The 20,296-nt window shown below is 47.6% G+C and overlaps 2 protein-coding genes across 3 annotated transcripts; both read right to left on the bottom strand.

Moving 5' to 3' along the window:
• Positions 1-1,330: 1,330 nt before the first annotated feature.
• On the bottom strand, positions 1,331-8,250 carry CNP (2'',3''-cyclic nucleotide 3'' phosphodiesterase). Of its 2 annotated transcripts, none has more exons than XM_083809245.1 (4): positions 8,030-8,250; positions 5,046-5,715; positions 4,320-4,462; positions 1,331-3,743 (listed from the first exon to the last, which is right to left on the bottom strand). In XM_083809245.1, the coding sequence occupies exons 1-4, from the start codon at positions 8,030-8,032 to the stop codon at positions 3,291-3,293; spliced, it is 1,269 nt and encodes a 422-aa protein (XP_083665371.1). In that variant the 5' UTR covers positions 8,033-8,250; the 3' UTR covers positions 1,331-3,290. The 2 variants fall into 2 exon arrangements, with proteins under 2 accessions (XP_083665371.1, XP_083665372.1); XM_083809246.1 differs by lacking the exon at positions 8,030-8,250 and adding an exon at positions 5,949-6,098.
• A 164-nt stretch (positions 8,251-8,414) lies between these two features.
• Positions 8,415-20,241, bottom strand: ODAD4 (outer dynein arm docking complex subunit 4). Its single transcript, XM_083809242.1, has 12 exons — positions 20,092-20,241; positions 19,116-19,247; positions 18,656-18,809; positions 16,626-16,687; positions 15,431-15,587; positions 14,222-14,446; positions 12,968-13,175; positions 11,390-11,476; positions 10,983-11,179; positions 10,692-10,792; positions 9,820-9,898; positions 8,415-8,732 (listed from the first exon to the last, which is right to left on the bottom strand). The coding sequence occupies exons 1-12, from the start codon at positions 20,209-20,211 to the stop codon at positions 8,503-8,505; spliced, it is 1,752 nt and encodes a 583-aa protein (XP_083665368.1). The 5' UTR covers positions 20,212-20,241; the 3' UTR covers positions 8,415-8,502.
• Between the last annotated feature and the right edge of the window lie 55 nt (positions 20,242-20,296).

Raw genomic sequence — 20,296 nt, 5'->3', positions numbered from 1 at the left:
TGAAAGCACCCGTGCTGTTGTGTTGTTTCCGATACGGAAACTGCCGCCTGCGAGCTCTGGCCTCTGAGCCAGCCTCGCGTCGGGTGGCTGCGCTCGGCCAAATCAGTCTTCAACTACTTGAATGACCAAAGCATTTGGACCATGCAGTGGCTTGCTTATTCCTTCAAACTCACTTCCTCAGCTTACTAACTAAAGATGTTCGCTTATCTTCAAGTGGATGGCTTTCATCCCGTTTAAATTTGTGCCTTGTACCCTCCCCTCCCCTTCCTTAGGGAAAAGGACAGCTCGTGGATTGCGCCTACTTGAGCTTCTCCAAGTAGTGCTGAGCTCCGTCGCGTTGTTATAGCCGTGCTATAACTAGGTCTGAAAGGTGACAAACTCAGCCGTAGCAGTTCTGTGACCCTCCTTTCTCCCAGAGGCCGTTCACACGCAGCAGCTGCCGAAATCTGGAGAATTCCCTATTGCTCCACCGGGGCAGCAGGACCTGTGCCTGCCGTGGGAAGATGATGCGAAATGCTTCGGCCTTCCTCAGCTTGCCCCGGCTGTCCCCAGTCCTGCAGTCAGGGACAGGGTTGTCCTTTCTTCTTGGAGCAGTGCTAGGCACGTCTTCTCTCTAGAAGATCTGACCTCTGATGGAAAGCTCTCGTGTGAGTTGTGAGTTAGGGCGCCGAGATGAGGCACAGTCTGCAAAGCAGCGTTACTGAGTTAGAGCTGGCGCGTTCAGGGGGTGGCTCGGGAGTGCAGTGCTTGGGGAGAGCTTGGACGCTGCCTCTTGGCTGACTCTGCAGTTTGCCTGCAGTTCTTGCATAGCCAATCTCACGTTGCTTACTCCATCTTAGTCCCTGCTTTCACTTAAAAACTCGTTCTTCAAAAGAGAAAATCGCGTGAAGCAATGGTGGGGGGGGGGTTGAGTGCAAAACAGCAAACCGAGCACCTTCATTGCATGCGTATCTGCTTTGTTGTAAAGACATTAAGGAGTAGTCAGACAACCGGACCCTGATGTGAAGCCGACTTGGAGAGGACAGTAGACCCTGTGCTGCAGTATTTATCTGAAATGAAATTCCGAATGTTTACCTCAGTGTAAATATCTTACCTTTCCCCCGGGAGGAAAGGAGTCTTGCATGGAGCAATCAATATCCAGATCGCTTTGCCAAACACGTCATCCTCTCTAAGGCAGGCTTCACATTGGTATGAACACTGTCCCTCTTTGGACCCTTACCTTTCTAGGATGTGAATGGTAAAAATGTGAATATTTGTTGTTTACTTCATTAGGCATAATTCATAATGATGTGTTTATATGAAGAATATCACAGACTGAAGCAAAACCATATGCAATTGGTTTACTTTATTATAAACTGTATATGATGTACAAACTAATAAAAACTTAAATGACGACAGTCTCACTGTTGTTCTTGAACAGGCAAATAAACAAGATACTCCAGCTGTGCATTTCAGTGCTGGATGTGATCTGGAGTGTTGGGTTGTGTTACCAGAGCACTGGAGGGAGAGGTGGCTCAGCATGCTCCTGCATACTCTCAAGAGCTGTCCTGGGCAGATGCTGTTAAATTTCTTTTTTATAGTTTTGATGGAACAAAACCGCATGAGACTTCTCACATGGCACTCACAACTCTCCTGGTGCAGAAGCTAGCCAGCTGTTTATCCCTTGAAGGTAAGGGGGGATTACAGGCATTCCATCTTTTGGAAACAGCAGGAACTATTTTGCTTTGCTAGAAAACATGGGGAGTGTTTATCAGATTAGCTCAAAGCACTCCTTGCTTTTGTTTTAAATGTTCAGAGGAGAAATGCTTCTTGCACAGGCTGAGCTGGGCTTCCTGAGCAATACAGGTTTGAGTGCGCACAGCTACGGGTAAGCTGTGCCCATGTGACAGCTCCTTTACAGATATGAACCCAGCACATGCATGTCAAACACAGTAAGTATTTACATTTATTAATAGTGGATTAACTTCACTGTGCAGTTCACCAAACACTGAGCCCTAGCATGAGTTTAAACTGTTGTCCTGACCTGACTCCATTAGTTGAGCTTTTTGTTATGGTAAAGTAGTGACCACATATCCACTGTTGACTGACAGACAATCTGGCTAAGAGCAAAAACATAAGCTTTAATAAAACAGACTTAATAACAGAAGTACTTGATCATTAACTTTTTTCCAGCCAATGGTTTAGGTTTGAGCAGACTTAAGTTACGCAGTTACAATACCTCCATTTACTTCCTAAATTACAATGTTACTTCCATCCTAACTTTTAACATTCAAGTGCATTAGATAAAACTAGTAAAATCTTGCATGAAGTACAGTTCTATACTTCAGACATGATTTTAGTTTCTATAAAATAAGATGGAAAAGACATTAGTTCATCTCTTCCACTCCCTGCCAAGGCAGGATTGTTCCCTACAAAACAAGGGCACTGGACAGTACTTGGTCCTGCCCGCTCTTACACGTGCTCTGAAAAGACTGGAGCCATGTTACAGGAACTGAATGCATCTCCTGAGATTTAACTTGTTTCCTCTTCTGTGACTTCTTCATTTTTTTTCTCCTGTCTCTAAGACGTTATCTGGCAATGTGCTTTTCTTTTTGTGCTCACCAGCACGTCTCTTCCCTGCACTTGAAGGAAGCCTGAGCATGAATTGGGGTAGAACATGCAAGGCTTTTTGGTACCCTGATGTCTGTTGCAAATCCTCTTAATCCTCTTCTTATGGACTAAATTATTAGTAACTGCCACACTTGACAGAAGTGACCCATAATTGGGTCTTACTGGTTCTTACCTAGTAATTCAGCTACCAGAATTACTGACTTTTAGTCCCTCTGGTTTGGGAGAGGGGAGAGGCATTACGCAGTTCACTTCACTTGGCTTCAGACCAGTTATGTACAGGCTTTGGTCTGCCACTGCTTGATCATATAGTGCTGGCATGTAAAGATCTAACGATTGTGGTTCATAGGGAAGTTATAAAAGACCATAGAAGATCTTCCTCTGAGGAAGAAAACAAGCAGAACACCACAGCTCGTTCTTTCCAAAAGTCTTCCATTAAAAGCACTCAGCAACACTTCAGTTACTGACATCAGTTATTCGACAGTTTTCCTTTGTCAGTCAAGAGTTGTTTGTTTTCTTCCAGAGGCCAATAAACTGTCTCCCCAGAGACACTTCATACTGGGGTTGGCAAAAAGGGCTTACTTTAGTAAAGGTAGAATTATTTCTCTTTACAATTATAAAGGTTACTGAGTTACTTGCCTTTTAAAAACAACAAAGAAAAGAAAGCTACCCTGCCCATGCTCTTAGATGATGGTGCAGGAACTAAAAGCAGAGCCCCGTTTGTTGGTGCTCTGCGTAGGCACAAGTTTTCCTTTTCCATAGTAACCTGAGAATATCGCCCTCACATCGATCTTTTTAGAAAGGACGAGCATCCACATACCATTATCAAAATACTGCAGTTTCCCTCCTCCGATTTCCCCCACTTCATCCCCTTTGTTCCCTGCCTTTTCCAGTTTCACAAACTCCAGCAGATCGAGCCCAGTCTGGACTGCTTCTACGCCGTTGGCACAGCCGAGGGTGATGTGAGCCCGGCTGCCTTTCGGGAGGTTGTCAGTGGACAGGAGCTTATCGACATCTCCAGGCCACAGCAGCAGCTGCGGTTCGCTCAGCTCCACACGGGCACCAACAGTTTTCGTTGTGATGAACAGAGCAGAAATGGACAAGGTGAAGCCTTTGCCGTAGGAAGCCTTCACGGCCTGGGAGAAGAAAGAGGGAGACAAGTCCAGACCAGAGCTTTAACCAACGCCACGCAGGTGGAATTGACAGCAATGTGGCTGGCTTTATTGGCCACAAGCTCGGGGTCCTGGCTGGCCGGGGTAGATCTTGCTTTGCCATGTTTGAAACATGGTGGTCAACTAGAAGGTCATGGCCTGAAGTTCCTGCTCTGTGAATTCAGGGTTGGTTACAGCTTTCTCCTTCACAAATTCCAAATTCAAATGGACTCTTGTGCTCACCCGCTTTGAAATAATGTGGCTAGAAGTATCGATACTTCTGTTGAATGATTTAACCATCATTCAAGTTAAGCTTTTGGGGATGCTGCTGAAAGTCGGAGTGAGGGGGGAGATGTTTAGTTCAGAAACTAACAGGAAATATTTGCCAGCTCCCCCATGCTTATCACTTTTCTATCATACGGGCATACTTATTCTCTCTACAGTTTGCCTCCTAGCTGAGAGCAAAGCTGCCCCCCCAGCCCACTCCCAAGGCATGTGGATCCCCAGCTGGGAAGGGGAAGGGAGACTCCAGCAGGGAAAAGCTGGAGCCACAGTACTCACTTCTTGCTGTGCGTATTCCTCAGCCCCAGGTGCTTTTCCAAACTCTGTGTATTTTGTGGTGCAGTGTAAGACTCCAGGTGGTCTCTTCACAAAGTAGCTGGTGAGATCTATTTTTATTTTGGGATCTTCAATAGCAAAAGCAACTGCAAACACAGGTAAGCAATGTTACTATGAAAAAAAAAATCAACCCCTCGATGCTACCCCTGAGCCTGTCTCATCTCAGCTTTCTTCACCAAGCTGTCCTTCATGCTTCATCTTTCTTACTGCTAAAAAGGACCAGATGGATGCATGAAGTTCTTCCACCTGGATGTAATTAAAAGCCAAATTTCTGCACAGCATCATGGCTCATCTTAAACCTGATGTTGCAGAAGTCCCTTAAGGGGCAAGACCACATGGTTTTTCCTTTTTTTCTTTTCTTTTTTTCTCTGCATTTGTTCTACACAGCCCGTCCCAGTAACCAGTGGGGTGCCCAGCTGCCTAGAGTAATGCTGCTGCCATCCTAACCCACCTCCCTGCAGCCTCACAGCTAAACAGGCTTTTAAGGAGAACTGTTGGTTTTCAGTTACCAAAGCAAATTTGACGACTATGGGAAACTGGGATTAGTATCTTTAAACAGTTTTCCCTGTTGCGAACTTTAACTAAGAGCGTCACTTTAGAAGCTGACTAAAGTTGTCCCATTTGTTTCATCAACAAAGTAAGAACTTGATAAGATACTTCTATACATACAATATTTGCTCTCCTTTTTGAAGGCTTTGAGACTTCCAAGCTCATCTAAGAAGAGCTGCCCAGCCTTCCTCAGGTTCTCGGAACTTCTTTTGCTCAAAAACCACCCAAAATACATGGGTAGAAATTCCTTCTCCAAGCTTGGCTTCATCTTCTTCAGGTCTTCCACCGACAGTTTCCATTGATTCTTTTCCTTAAGCTGCGAGCAATCCATTCTCCATGGGGTTTTGGGCTCAGCAAAGATGACTTTGTACCGGTATTTGTCAGCAATATCAAAGAGTTGGTCCAGCCGTTCCCTTTCATGGTGAGTGTCATCCAAAACGATAATGCTGATATCTCGTTTGCAATAGTCAACTAGATCCTCATCAACTTTTGAGTATTCTTCAGGAACGCTGCTTCTTATTCCAGGCGTAATTTTATAGCTATCGACAGAAATGACCTTGCAGGCATCTTTATACCTGTCTTGAATAGCCTGGGCAAGAGTGGACTTCCCACTGCCAGGTAGGCCTCTTAAAATAAAAAAGGTTTTAGACTCTTTGAGCGTGGAGATGGTATCTTCATCATCAAGGAACTGGAACTGCAAGCTTTCAGGCCTTTCTTTTGCTGATTGAGAAGACATTTTTCTAAATATTTTAGGCAGGAATGTGTGACTCTTCTTCGAGAAGCCTCTGTTCTGAAATCCAAGAAGAAAATGCTTTGTAGGTTAGCAACCCCCGGAGACCGCACGTTCCTGCTGCGTGAGCACGTCCCGGTGAGAGCCCCCACAGGGAGGGAGGGAGGGAGGCTGAGGGGACGCGGATTCACCGCTTCCCGTAACCTCGCTGGGCTTAAAGCACTTCTCACGGCTCCCCCAACCCTCCCCGCAGCAGGGACCCGTCTGTGCCCTGTCCTGGCGCTGCCCCTGACCTGAGGGGTGACCGTGCGGCTCCGCTCCTTGCTCCGGTGTCTGCCAGCAGCAACTTGGGCCCTGCCTGACCGGGAAGGGGAAGCTTCGCCCGTCACGTGGCGGCGGCTGCTGCTTTGCAGGCACCACGAGCTGCCACGGAGCTAAAACCCAGCCAGAGCAGTCTGAGCGTCAAATTTATTTCTGAACGCTTAAACAAATACCCGTGGCCGCTAGATTGCAACGCCGCTGCGCGTCTGGGGGAGCTCTGCCTGAAAAGGGGAAATGAAAGAGCCAGGGGGCTGGGGCAGCTGCTGCAATCCTGTCAGTTCGTCCTGAAATGATGGCAGGCTGATTTAAGTCTGCCTGGGGGTCCTCTGTTCTGTAAGAAAGGCAGTTTCACTGCAAGAATTGCCTCTTCTTTGCACCCCGCTGAACATCAGCGCCGTGAGTGCCTCACAGGAGGGAATTTGGGCTCCTCTTTGAACGAGGAGCAACTTAAAATTGCTTCCAGCAAGGGCAAGCCCAATCCCAGCCGCTGCTGAGCTGAACACGAAAGTGAAAGTAACTGCGAGCACCAAAGCAGCTTGGCGGCAGCAGAAGCCTCGGGAAAAGCACCCTGGGGAGCAGGCGCTGGCTCTGCCTCCCTGCCTGCCAGCAGCGCCGGTAACAGGAAGCCCAGGTAATTCCCAGCATGGTCTGGGAAAGCACCGGATTCAGGGAAGTGAGGGATTTCTCCAGCTGGTTTCAATGGCACCACCGGGGCAGCTGTTGTTTCTGTGGGTTGATGTGTGGCCCCTCCACCCTCCCCAGCTGCATCCTCACATAGCCCAGCCTGGGACCCGCACCTGCCCCTGAGCTCTGCCACAGAAGTGAAAGCGAAGGAGCGAGTCCTGCCTGCGATGCAAAAATCGGGGGGTTTACATGCTGTGCAAGTGGTCTGCCCGCAGCAGGAAAGGACCGTTTTCCTGTTCGCAGAGTGAACAGCCTGTTTAAAAAGTCAGCTATTTTAAGTAACTCTATCCTTTATTTCAGAATGCAGAGGTGCGTTTTGGTTCCAAAGCACCCTGGGGCTAGGACCGCAGACCCCCCCCCTGCTTTAGGGATGTGGTAGGCAGGGAGCAGTGCCTGCCCCGGGGCAGCTGCTGTGCAGCAGCGTGGGACGGGGAGCTTGGAGCACACCGAGCCGTGCCTGCTTCCAAAAGCAGGGCAGAGCTCCTGCACCACGAACAAACGGGCTCCAAGAAGAGGAAGAACTACCCAACTCTCCTGGGCCCCCTACACCACCTTCCCTGTGGATTTAGGGCTCCCACATCTTCACGCATGAGGAAGCAGAGGTGTGAGCTGGCTCCAAGGGCTGCTGCTCCTCGCAGTGTCCTGGCCAGGGAGGGGGATTTTGGGCCCGGGCAGGGACCAGCAGCACCTCTGAGCAGGGCCGCGGCCGTGTGGGATGCGCTGCTCCTGCGGCTGCGAGCCGGGCACAGGGCTCGGCTGTGAGCGGGGCAGCCCAGCTATTTTGCAGAAAGCAGCTGCTGGTGGCCAAGCAGTGACTGAGGCTGCTTTTCAACCGTGCAAACAAAAGAACAATAATAGAAAACACCCTCAGGACCCATTGTTTAGCAGCCAGCTCGAAGGATAATGCCGGCCTTTATGAAATCGGGCCCCGTACAGCGTGGCCGGACAATGGCACTACAGAGACCCGACCCTGCGGAGCTCTGGGCTCCTCCGGGCGAACAATCCCCGATTGAACGCGCGCCCCTGTCCCGTCCCTGCCTGCGACCCCCACAAAGCCCCCGCTTGTCCTCCGCGTCCCCGGGGCCTCGCCGGGCGATGCTCCCGGACCCAGCGCCCCTCTGCACCCCGCTGAAAGGCGTCTGCACCCCAGGGTGGGCTGGGGGAGAGCAGGGGCAGCGCAGCCCAGGACCCCCCCCGGGAAGAAGCTGCTGCGCCCCCAGCTCCACCCCGCAGCCCCCCGAGCTCCGGCAGTGCCCCAAGCACCCCGGGACCCCCCCCCGACACCCGGCGAGGCCCCGTTCCTCCCTCCCCACCGGGAAACGAAACCGGCCCCGGGGATGCCCCGGGGATGCGCCGGCCCCGCACTTACCATGGTGAGGGCAGCGGCCGCCGGTGCGGAGCGGGGCGGCGGGGCAGCGGCTCTGGGGCGGGTGCGATCGCGGCCCCTTTCATAGCACCGGGCACCCCCCCCCCAGAGCCCCCCCCCAGCCCCGCCGTGGCCGCGCCTCCCCGGGGCGGGCCGGTGGCGGTGGGTGCCCGGCCCCGGGGGCCGCCGCAGCTCGGGGCCAGGTTTTTGGTTTTGTTTTGTTTGGTTTTTTTTTTTTTTTTTTTTGCCCCGTGCTCCGGGGGAAGCTGTGCCAGAAAAAGGAGGAAAAGCCCGAAGCGAGCGGCCGCGTGCGCCTGGGCTCGCAGGTACGTGGCACAGCCGCGGTGTAGGAACAGCGAAGGGAAAAGGGTTCGTTTGCAAAAGCAACGCTCGGCACAAAGGTTTATTCTGCCCTCTAACTGCTCAGGAAATGCTGCTCTACTCCAAAGCGAGGGTCGGCTGCTTTTCATCACCCCCTATTTCTTGTCTTTTTTGCTCGCGTCGCTGTCTCTTTTGCCTTCTTCATCATCTCTTTTGCTCTCCTCTTCTTTACTCCCATGCTCTTTATCGCCTCCTTGCTCCTTATCGTTCTTGGCATCTTCATTTTCCTTTTCATCTCGATTCTCTGTGCCTTGCTCGCTTTCCTTTCCCTCCCTGTCCTTCTCAAAGTTGTCATCGTCTGTGTTTTCATTGCTGAAATCATAATCTGGAGGGGGGGAGGAGGAGGCAGAGGGAATCTTAAACCAAGTTCCAGCACTGAGCAATCAGTAGGGCGCAAGAAAAGACCCCTGGCCTCCGTCACTACAATTAGAAAGCTCTCCTCTATTTTCTGACTCACAAGGATAAAATTGCCATCAATCTGAGGTGCTGAGCTATATGATCTAAGTGAACAGAAGGCAGGTGCTGGCGGTTACATCGTGATGCCTGGATTCATCAGCTGACAAAACGAACAGGAGATGAAGTCCAGGTGTGGTGTTCCCAGAGGGGAAGTGCTGCCATCTCCTGCTCGGGCTTGATACAGCTCTGAGATGGCCATGGCCAGACCTGGGAGCAGAGCTGCAGGAATTCAGTTTGTGTTCTGAGTCTGGGGCTTCAACTAACCACGAGTACGCTGCACTCCTGGGGATTCCACTCTGCTCCCCTCTTTCTGCAGCCTCACTTGCTGGGGCAGAGTAGGGATTGCTCTTTGTGTTAGCCTTTGCTCTGGGAAGGACACGTACGTGTGTTTGGATGAAGAGCAGTATCTGTTTGCCATGGAACTGTGACTTACTCTGTCGTGCTTCGTGCTGCAGGTGCTCAGTAGCACGTATTGTCATCTAGATGGTGACAGAAAATCAATACTTTTACACTACGTGGGCTCTAGAATTCGCTGATGTTTTTGAAGGCCTCAGCACTGCGGGTCTCATTTATTCACTGTCATTTTTACGGTCACCTTTTGACACTATTTTGCTCCTGGCTGTGCACACCACTACACGTTCTGGGCACTGGAGCTGCTTTCATTGTTATTAAAAGAAGCTTTTTACAAAGATAGAGCTGAAGAGGAGCCAGGGTCCCTCACTGTTATCCTGGAAATTAAACCTTCACTGTCAAAAAAAATGAGGCCACAAATTTTAACTATGCTATGGCATCACATATAAATGAATTCCTGCTACAGCATACTAGCACAGAGGATGCGTGCAGTCCAGAAATTTCAGTGCTTGCTACCTGGGAATGGGTTGTTTTTTTCCCATGCCAGAAAAGGAAAGTGGGGAATTTTTACATTTATGTGGTGCAGAGGTCTAGATGACAACTACCTATAAGAGAGTGATCTGTCATTTCTCTTCCTCTTTCTTTCAGGTCTTCAATGAAGCTTCTGCTCACATCATCTAAGGCCTGAAAGGGATATGGCTAATTAGTGAAGGCTATAGAAATACAGCTACGTATCTAAGTTTTTCCTATTTCTCTTTGATCTCTGCTGTCATTGCTTGCTCCTTTCCTACCTCAAAACTCTGCAACAACATCCTTCATTCCTCCCTGCAGTGATTACTACCTGTTAGTATCCCTTATCAAATGTCTCCTCCCCTGAAGATTTAATCTCTTACACACTATTGTTTTCCTTCTGGCAGGAAAACAGGCTCTGCTCCAACTTTGAACACCCATGAGGGATCACCAAATAGGTATGTGTTTACGCTGTACCTGTTCCCTGGCAAGCTGAGTGAGGTCAGAAGATCAGCCACAACCCACTGTCAGGCTACCAAAATGTGCAGACTGGGTCACCAGCAATGCCCCAGATGTTCTGATCTGATGCAAAGCGGTTTCTCTGGGACACTTTGGAGAGGCCAGAAAAGAGTAAGCTCTGATCAGCCCTGCATTCCAACAGATACTGAACGTAGAGAAGGTACTTCTGTATTCTACATGTGAAAGGGATTTCAAATAAAAATTTTCCCTTGACCTGAATAGAGCTAGGGATACAGCCTTCTAAGTGTTGTACTGGTTCACGAACTGAGATTAAGTTTTCTAAGCCAGGAGGCTTCATAACTTTTTTCTTCAGAGGCTGCATTTTCCCCCTCTTAATGCACTAGCTATGTAGTGACATTTTCTCAATTCGCAGGCTGCTAGACAATAGTTACAGCTAACTTATTGATGCTGCCGCAAGCTTCTCTCCACTTTGCACCAAGCCACTTACGATAATGATGGCCTTCTGGGCAGCATCATCGTGAACAAGCTTTGCCTTCTCAAGTGCTTTTTCAAAGTTCATGATTGCAGACCGGTAATCCTTTAATTTTTCTGTAAGGGACAAACGAAAACATCTATTTTAACCCAAGATAAAGAGAAGAACAAGTGTTAATCAAGCAAGTCTCCTGTGAGAGATCTTGATCAGAACGGTTACTTTGGTTGTTAAATGACAGATATGTAAGAAGCTGAACAGACAGGCTGCCATCTGTCCTTAAAGCAAAAATTGTAGTGACATCTTTACCTTGTGCTTGTGCCACCAGTACACTAGCATGCAGTTGCCACTCAACATCTCCCTCTTCATCTGCTGACTGCAGGGACTTCTCTCCATAATTTCGGGCTGCTTCACCTTTATCGAGCTCAAGGTAACACCGGCCAATTTCATGGAACAGCCAGGTCTTTTCCAGGCTTGATTTTGCCATTGGAATTTTCTCCTCCCAACTTCAAGCAGAGAGTAAGAAAGAAAGACTGTTGTTGAACCTAGGTGCAGTTACAATTTCAACTGTGGATTCTATAAACAAAGTGTTCCAGGTACTGTGATGAAAACTTTCTCAGCCCTCTTTCTAGCAGTACAATTAAACAAACTGAAAAGACAGCATCTATTAAACTCAAAATAAACCTTATGCCTTTTCTGTTACTAATTTTACATACGTGTCAATAGCTTCCTGGAATTTGCCGATTCTGGCATAAACTCTGCCGATGTTATCAAGGGCTCTGGATATGGCATCTGGTAGATTGCTGTGTTGGAAAGAAAAAGAAGTTGTAGTAGCTGAAATAGCCTTGTTCCTGATACAGTCTGTGCTTTCTTCAACCCCATATATTTTCTTTGGCTCTTAACATGAAAGTAAGTGTTCAGAAGTAGAAGTAAAGGACCAGTGTCAGGCTGAAAGTCATAAAACCAAGGTAAACTTTTGTTTTCATCTACAGCCATTGCAACACCCCATAATATGGGGAAAACCAGTTTAGTTTTGTCTTCAATATTTTGTACAAATCTGGCAGCCCTTGTGTGTCTTTTCTTTTCCTCAGTTTCTCTTTGTTGCCTTGTGGATCCCATGGAAATCCCCTACCAGTTCTTAGGTCCCTAACACTAATAAATTATTATTGTCCAAGAGGAAATTGAAGACGCAAGAATGTGTCTGCAATATGTCTCATTAACAGACTCCTGGTAACAGGCCCTGTTCCCAATGCCCTGAAGGAGATTTTGCCCAATGCTAGAGGCAGCTTCTTCTATCAGAATGTAGCTTTTTTTTTTCTTTAATTAGTCTTCATTCCCAGCTTCAGAAGTGGCCTGCTTTGACTACCCGTGCCTTGAAAAAAAAAAGATGAAACAAGAGAACAAATGCGTTGCTGTGGGTTATGCGAGTCATTACCTATGTCTCCCCTGGTCCCTGCTGAACTGCAGCCACCAGAGGGCGAGTGCCTCTCGGTAATGGCTGTGTTTCTGTCCTTCAAATACAACCTTCAATCGGTTTGAAAGAGTAGTAAAACGACGGATCTCACTCCTGCCTAGCTTTTGCTAAGTCTTAACTTTATTTGGTGTAACTGTGGAGTGGAAATCACAAGGAGAGATGCAGAAATTGTTAAACCTATAATTAAAAATGTGCTTTTTGAAAAGGACAAACAGCGAGGCAGTATTTAACAGTCCCATACAGTATCAGCAGAAATAAAACCAAAATAACCTCAATTCAAGCCTCAATTCAGTGTTTTCTCATGTGCTTTGTAAAACTCTGTTACTACTTCTTAAGACTACATTTGCTCCGTTCTGTTTTAGCTGAAAGAGCTGCTGCAGAATGTGTTCTATATGAGCAACAGTATCTTGTATCAATATTTCACACCTATCGTCGTGATTTGAATGCAAATGACTTTAAGGGAAAATGTAGAAGAAACCTTGTGCAATTTAGACTCTGACCTTTCTGAGAAGGAAATGCATACTAGAGGCTGAAGTGCTGAGTCTGAAACTTGTGTTCTCTTTTGCTTTGCTTCAGCATGGATTTAGATACGCTGTGTGTGCTAGGTCCTTAAAAAATCTGCTTAGGTCACCTTATTTTTGAAATAGTGAAGATAAGTCACTAGGGACCACTGCATGTGGACAGAGTCTGTATGCATTGCCCTGTTAAATCTCCAGGTGAAAGAATTACAGTGTTACCAGATGCTAAAACATCTTAACAGAGGTACTTTCCTCTGTATGTTGGATCTTTTCCCCATCCTTCTGAACTTCTCAGCACTTACTTCTGCCTGGCAAATTCGAGATCCATTTTATGGCTTTGCAGGGCTGCTTCCATCTGGCCCATCTCTAACTGAGCATTCCCAATGCAGCTGTGGAGGTTTCCAATCAGTTCATTCTTGTTGGGAACTTCATCATCTGACCATCCTTGGATTGTTTTTAGCACATGCTCAGCTTTCTTGCAGCTTTCTTCGGGGGAGCCACCGGTCAGCACTAGAGACAAAGAGGAAAGTTCAGTGTTAGGGTAGGGACACAGCAATATTGGGGAAGTAGGACTGAGTGCAGTTACGTACACCTCAGACAAAGCTTGGGAATGGTTAGAGCTCCTAACTCTTCATGCATATCCTACATTCCTCCATTCAATCTCCAAGAAATCTGCCCTCGGGACATGGTACTTCAGCCCCTCCATCTGGCACTCCTGGAAATCACTTTCATCACAGCAAGCAAGGGGAGATAACTCTGGTAAGACTTCACACTTGCTGAAGAAAAATAAATGAGAATGATGCTTGTTGTCTAAAGTTTTTGAAAGCAAAAAGTCATTGAAGCAGGGCAGCCTGATCATGGAGATGAAGTACTAGCTACAGCGCTTAGTTTTTTATCTCCTAAATTAGCCCCTTGCGCTATCCTGGCGAGCTCTGTTTATTGTACCCAGCTGGCTGCAGTGCTGTGGGGAGCGGACTGCAGGATATTTCTGACACTGCCTTCACCAAGCTGTAGCTTAAATGAACTGAATGGCAGTAACACCAAATTCTTGTCGCTGAGTCATAAAATATGTAGCATAAGTAGAAAGCGAGGGTAAAAGTGGCTGAATTATTACTTCCTTCCAGATCGCTATTTTTCAGCTTCTTCGTCTCTCCACAAAGGTATTTTTCAGATACAGAAATTATTTACTCCAGTGCCCTGCATTTTTTTGGTAAAACAACTTCTGATTACTAGACCAGCCAGAGGCACTTGCTAAGTATGCAGGAGTGGCTGGCCTGGCTTTTGTATCTAAGTGATGTTCTGAAAAGCAATCAGCAATACCTCAAGTACAGGAAAAAAAGATTTCTTTTTAAAAAAAAATGCATTGAATTCTATATCTAAGGAAGTGTTGCCTTGGAAAAGATGGAGAATATGAAAGCAAATACTTCCCAAAACCGCCTGCTACTGTTTGTTAGTACTTGCACACTGCTTCTGTTGTTCTGGTCTGTAAAATAGTACAGCAAATAATTACATATGCCAATCACCACTTTCTTACTGTTTCCAGACAGGACACATACGCATATCAATATCCTCCATACTCTTCACAATGTATCTGGCAACCTCTGCTGGTTTTCGCTTCTTGTCTCGGATCCACCTTTGCTGCCTGAGCTTACGCTCCCTCACACGGGCATAAATAGGCTTCTGCTGCTGCCAGAACTCAGTGCGTGTGTCCAGGTAGGCAATGCCACTCAAAACCATGTCTGCTACTTTGATCCCCTGCTTTGTGCTGCTCTTCATCAAATCTGAAAATAAGATGGTGGAACGCAGGAAAGCATTAATGTATGTGATGGACAAAGCTGCAGTTCACTGGGGGACTGCTTGTGAACATTCTTTTGCTATGACAGAGACAGTCCTGGGAATTAAAGTCTTTAATGCTCCTCAGAACCGATGTGATTAGGAGAGAAGTTACAGAAAATTCTCCTGGTGAGCTAAAGCTGTTGTTCCCAGCTCCTGTAAGCTGCTGCCTTCTTTAATGAAGAGCCAAAGAAGAGGCCCAATTAATGGGCGCCAACTGTGGTGCATGAGCATTGTCCTCTTGGACAGGACAACCATATGGGACGCTTGTACTCAAATGGCACTTCAGAAATGGTGGATTAAACTGCGAGATGGAAGTTGAGAGGACTTTAACACGCCTGGAAACCAGATGGCCCTTATATATTATTAATGCCAGTAGTACCATGAAACCTATGAGTAGACTAAATTCTGAATTATTCCTCTACTACTAGGTAAACAGTTTCTTAGAGGAAAGAATAAATGGGAACCACCTTTCTGCCTAGTTCTAAAATAAGATACTTCTCTGAATCCTGCATCTTGCTTTTAACAGCATTTAGAACAAAGCCATGAATGAGGCACGGTCTCATTAGCAGTGCTTTGCACTTAATGCAAGTGTTAGTAGAATTTAACATCATGCCAGAAATAAAGTTGTAATGCTGCTGTTTCTGCTTTTTATTTCATCAGCGCAGATTGCTTTGAGTTGATTTATTGTTTGTTTTAAAAAGCCTATCATTTAATAAGGAAGGAAACATGTTCAGACACGGTTATGAATATTGGATCTGGCTCCAAAAATGCCTGAACTCTCCAGATATCTGCCTCTCTCAAGACCACTGCAAACACTCCGTGCTATCTGAGCTCTGATACAAGTAAGGAATAGTAGTAATAAGGATATAAAAGAAGGAAAAAAGACCCTGCCTAGAAGGAGCATTTAGTTAAATACAATGGAGAAAGACCTTCATCCTTGAGCAACTTTTCTAGGTAGGCCTTGTCAGCATAAAGCTCTCCAAGAAGCTGTCGCTCTACTTTTGGGTTCCTCTGGGGCTCCTGTTTCTTTGTCCACTTTTGATCCTTGGTCAGTTTTATTTGGAGTTTCTGATTTGCTTTTTTGCTCTACAGCAAGAAAAAATAAATGAAGTTGGGTGAGATTAGTGGGAAACACTAGCATTATCAGGAAGTTCTGGCTTTCAGAGTTGTTACCGTCCACATAGGCCCAGTTACTTTTTAAGTAAAAGCAAGAAGTCAGTATCTCACCAAGAGCTTTGGTCAGCAGCAAATTTTGTGCCCAAGTCTGCTCCCTCACTTCTAAGAGTAGGAGGAGGCATTGTAATAGGACCAAGAGTTAGCTCTGCTCCTCAGTCTTACTCTGTTCTGGAGGGAGTCCAGGTCAGTGCTGTGACAGGACATTAAGGCTGTGGCAAAGGCAGGTCTAGTCCTCCAGAGTCAAAGACGTAACAGCTCTAACAACCAGGGCTTCTGAAACATCAGGACGGTATTTCTGAAGTCTCACGTTTAAAGTCCCAACGATTATAGTGCTAATATTTAGCCCCCTTTGTACAAATTATTTTTACCACAGGGTACCCATAATTCCAGCTGAAAGAAGCAATGAGCATTCACTGCACTGACTTCACAGGGAAACATGGCTCGGCATCGCAGAGGAATGAGGCACTGCTTCAGTGGACCACCCCAAAATTAAGCAATTGAGAAAGTGTCCATTATCAAAAATGTGAACCTTAAACATCAGGTAAGACCAAAGTAAATATTCTAGATAAATGTACCCTGGCTCTGACCTCAGTGCTGTTACTTATTAGCCTTTGATGGGCGGTCAGCAACGTACAACAGAAGGAGCAGTCAGGCTGGTAGAGGATTCTCAGTTTGGGCTTTGTTTCTCCTTGGTTGCTCTTCCCTACCCCTCTGTCTTCTCCTTTCTATTTTGTGTAGCTTGAGCCACAACTACATTAAAAACAGGTACATAAAAACTCTCATAATGGATCAGCTTGCTTTGTATGCGCAGAATGCGCTTCACTAGACCAGCTGTATCCCCATCCACGTTGCTGCAGAAACTACTAATCCTCTAGAGCCTATTTCAGAACATATTAGCATTATAATAACTCTTGTTAGCTTCTAAAGCAAGAGCTCTTCACACTGTACCTCTGCCTGCCTGCTTATAAAGCAGAGATCCTCTTTATTCTCCAGTTTAACAGAGGATGGGCCTGCAAATACAGAGAAAATACTTGTTAGTGTTCAAGAACAGCAGTACTGAAGCTTTAAAATCTAAAATGACCGTAAATGTGCTAAGCCTATAATGTCCTGTTTCAAATAAAGCTTTCTTAATTATTTCACAAGAAATACGTGGATGTTGGTATGGTCTTTAAGTAGGAATTACAGCTCATAGATGCAGCTCTTCTCTGGATTTTAATTATTATTTTCTTATGGCACCAGGGAACTCCCATCACAGTGCTGATTTCCTACCGAGACGTGCAACATCTACATGGAGACAGAGAAAGAAAAACGGTGGCAGGTTCTTCTGAGGAATCAAAGCTGAAGCTTAAAATGGAAGGAAAGCTCGTAAGCATGGGGATATCCAGCAATACAGAGAACTACTTTAAAGTTTTTGTGCACTGACATTAGGGCAAAACTCCCATTTCATTTTCACTTCTGCTATTCAGATTGCACTCTGGCAGTGGAGGAAAGGGTGAAAAACAACTCTTTGTTTTGGTCTGGTCAGAAGGAAGGAAGGAGATTCAGCTACTGTTGTTGGAGAAGGATTTCCTCCAGCGAGGCAGCTGGGCCAAGCTCAGTGATGTGAGTATCCACATATCACAGAAAGCTGGTGTTTCTGAACCTGCCGAGCAAAGCCGATTCAATAAAGCAGTTTAGGAGATATGCCCTGTTAGTGCATGTGCATTTCACAACTATTTCAACATATGGATCAAATACTAATATGTTTCCTTGCTGCTTTTCCCTCGCATCTAGCTATTGCCACTTGATTGGAAAATGTTTGGGGTTTTATTCTGTTCATTTGCATACAGTCCAGATGCTTGAACACATTTAAAGCATTTAGCTCAGTATATCAAGCATGACAAGCATTTCGACTGTGAGCTGTGAAGACGTCTAGCCATTTGTATTAGGCTAAGAAAGCAGCGGTAATGGAGGAAAGCAAGCCAGATCTGGAAACTTTCGCTATCTGCTTTTTTAAAATGAATATCACGCATAGAAGAGTTTCAGGCTTTTACACAGCTGGGACGGGAAGCTAATCTGCGGCACTGGAGGTGGACTGAAATTTTGAAACTGATTTCAGGGAGAGGGAAGTATCTGGAGGATCGAGGCCTCCGTGTATGGGTGTGCAGGCAGGGTGTGTCCTGGCTCCGTGACGGGACAGGCTGTTGGAGGATCCACCTGGGCAGTTTCTAACTAGCTCGGCGGGTTTTACAGCAGCCTTGGGAGCTGTGCACCTGATAAGCCACTTGTCTAAGGTGGCAGCCCCAGCTGAGAGGTGTCTGTGTGCCCAAGAGTGGGTGCACACCTTGTCCACGCTTGTCTGCACGTGACAACATTGCTAAGAGGAAAACTAAGGGAAAATTTTTCCGTTTACTTTCTAACATCACCAGGTCCTTGGCCTTTTCTGTCTCCTGCAGGACGCAGTTCTATGATCTACGCCAGAAATTATGAAAGCAGTGCTCCATTGCAATAGTCAACAGTTTCACTGCTCTTATGCAATGTAAATTGGAGGAAAATCAGGATCTCAGGAAGGCCAGTCTCAGGTAGCAAGGCAAATTTCATTACAAACTTTTAATATTGGGATAAAGATTTCAAAATGGATTCTGTAATCAGTAGGGCTGTAAGTAGATGAGCTGCTTTGTTCTGTATGATTTAGAATATTTTTGTGGTGACTGAAAATGTAAAAAAAGTGCTAGGGTCATAATTCACTTCCGTAACTGAAGTTATTAGACTCTATATAAACACGCATTCAGCCAAAAAAAAAAGAAAAGAATGGGGCTGTGCTTTTTTTGGTACTTTCTGGTTTCATGTGACAATGGCCACTGAGCACGTGAATCTAGAAGCAAAAAGACTCCGCTGTTACAGGGTCCTTAGGTCACTTGTAGAGCTAATATGCCATCAGCTGTCCAATGACCAGCTTCCAGCTGTGCTCATAGGCACCATAAAATCAAGCTGCTTACTTCCAATGCAGTTGACAATTGCCTCTTGGGATTTCTGGATACCCAGCCTGAACTTCTGTAGTTCTGGGCGTAGCCTGTAGCCTCGATGATAAAACACTAGCGCAAATTCAAAGTCACCCATGGTATATAATGTCTCAGCTTTTTGGTAAAGTCCCTGAAAAGGAAAAAATAAAGATAAAAACACTTAGACCTCAACTAATTCCCCATTAGACAGAAGGGAAAGCACTATGCTATCAGGTTTTCATACAATAAAGTGTAATCCTGTAACTCTTCCTTAGCTGACAAAGCGCCTCCCCTTCTCTGGAAGGACTAAAAGGGGCAAGAGTGCAGAGCGAGGCTGATTTTGCTTTTAGAGTTATCTATTTTTACACAACACTGTCTCTCAGACCCCTCAGAGTTTCGCACAGATAAAAGACCTGTCCTTGGCCACCCCAGCCTCTTCCTGCTTCATGCTGTTTACCTTGGAGAATGTTTTGTCATTTTGCAGAGAAGCTTCTGCATCTTTCAGGGAATTTTCCGTGTCTCCAAGTCTCAGGTAGCATTTTGAGCGGGCAACTAGACAGTGCTTGTCTTCTGCTCTCAGCTTCAGCGCCTGGAATGCAGCATACATGCACGTGCCATCAGTGCTGGGAACGCAGCCCCGAATCCCAGGGTGGCTGAGGTTGGAAGGGACCCCAGGAGATCATCCAGTCCAAGCCTCTGCTGAGCAGGATCACCTAGAGCACCTCGTGCAGGACGGCACCCAGGCAGGCTTGGGATATCTCCAGAGAAGGAGACCCCACAACCTCTCTGGGCAGCCTGTCCCAGTGCTCTGTCACCTCCCAGTACAGAAGTGCCCCCTCACATTGAGCCAGAACCTCCTGGGCTTCAGTTTGTGCCCGTCGCCTCTCGTATTTTCACTGGGCACGACTGAAAAGAAACCGGCTCCATCCTCTCGACGCCCTCCCTTCACGCACACAAATACGGGACACGACCTGCTCCGTCCCTGCACGGATCTGGCCGGCGGATGAGGACCAAAACCTCCAACTTTTTCTGCAAAAATTATTCTCTGCATACTCCCGCACCCCCTCCTCTCGTGCTGCCCCCCTCTCAGTGCGCAACCCCTGCCACAAGGGCAGGGCCTGCACCTCCTCTCGTGTGCCACCTCCGTTGTCACCTCCCCTCGTGCTGGTGCCGCCCCCCCCCGGTGCCACCACCTCGGGGCCACCCCCCCCGGTGCCACCACTTCAGGACCACCCCCCCCCCCGGTGCCACCCCCCGGTGCTGCCCCCTCTGCCCCGTCCCTCCGCGCCCCCCGCCCTCCTCGCCGCCACCCCTGCGAGCCGCGGCCCTCCCCGGGGACCCCCCAGGTGCCCCCGCCCGGTGCCCCCGACGCCCCCCGCCCCCCTCCCGTGCCCTCGGGGCTCTCTCCCCCCGGGCCGCCCCGGCTCCCTCACGTTGTCGAAGCAGGCCAGGGCCTTGCCGTACTCGCCCCGCCGGTACAGCAGCGTCCCCTCGGTCATGAAGCCGGGGAAGGTGCCGGCCGGCACGCTGCCCCCCCCCGGCCCCGCCGCCATGCCCCGGCCCGGCCCCGGTCGCCGCCGTCGCCTGGCAACCGTTGCCAGGCAACCGCCCCGCTTCCGGCTCGGCGCGAAGCCCCGC

Source organism: Anser anser (genome assembly GCF_964211835.1).
Source record: "Anser anser genome assembly, chromosome: 23".
Classification (NCBI taxonomy): Eukaryota; Metazoa; Chordata; class Aves; order Anseriformes; family Anatidae; genus Anser; species Anser anser.
Note: the sequence above shows the minus strand (reverse complement) of the source record. Positions and strands in the feature narration are given on the sequence as shown.

Bases quoted from the DNA above. Each gene is read 5' to 3' on its own strand.
- CNP (XM_083809245.1), bottom strand. The intron at 4,463-5,045 runs GTATGTATAGAA...CTGTGTTTGCAG, and splicing joins CAAAAAGGAGAGCAAATATT to TTGCTTTTGCTATTGAAGAT. The intron at 3,744-4,319 runs GTGAGTACTGTG...TTCTTCTCCCAG, and splicing joins AGGAATACGCACAGCAAGAA to GCCGTGAAGGCTTCCTACGG.
- ODAD4 (XM_083809242.1), bottom strand. From the start codon at position 20,211: ATGGCGGCGGGGCCGGGGGGGGGCAGCGTGCCGGCCGGCACCTTCCCC. The intron at 18,810-19,115 runs GTAAACAGCATG...TTTCCTTTTCAG, and splicing joins ATGACAAAACATTCTCCAAG to GGACTTTACCAAAAAGCTGA. The intron at 8,733-9,819 runs GTAGTTGTCATC...CCCCCCCTCCAG, and splicing joins GACAGATCACTCTCTTATAG to ATTATGATTTCAGCAATGAA.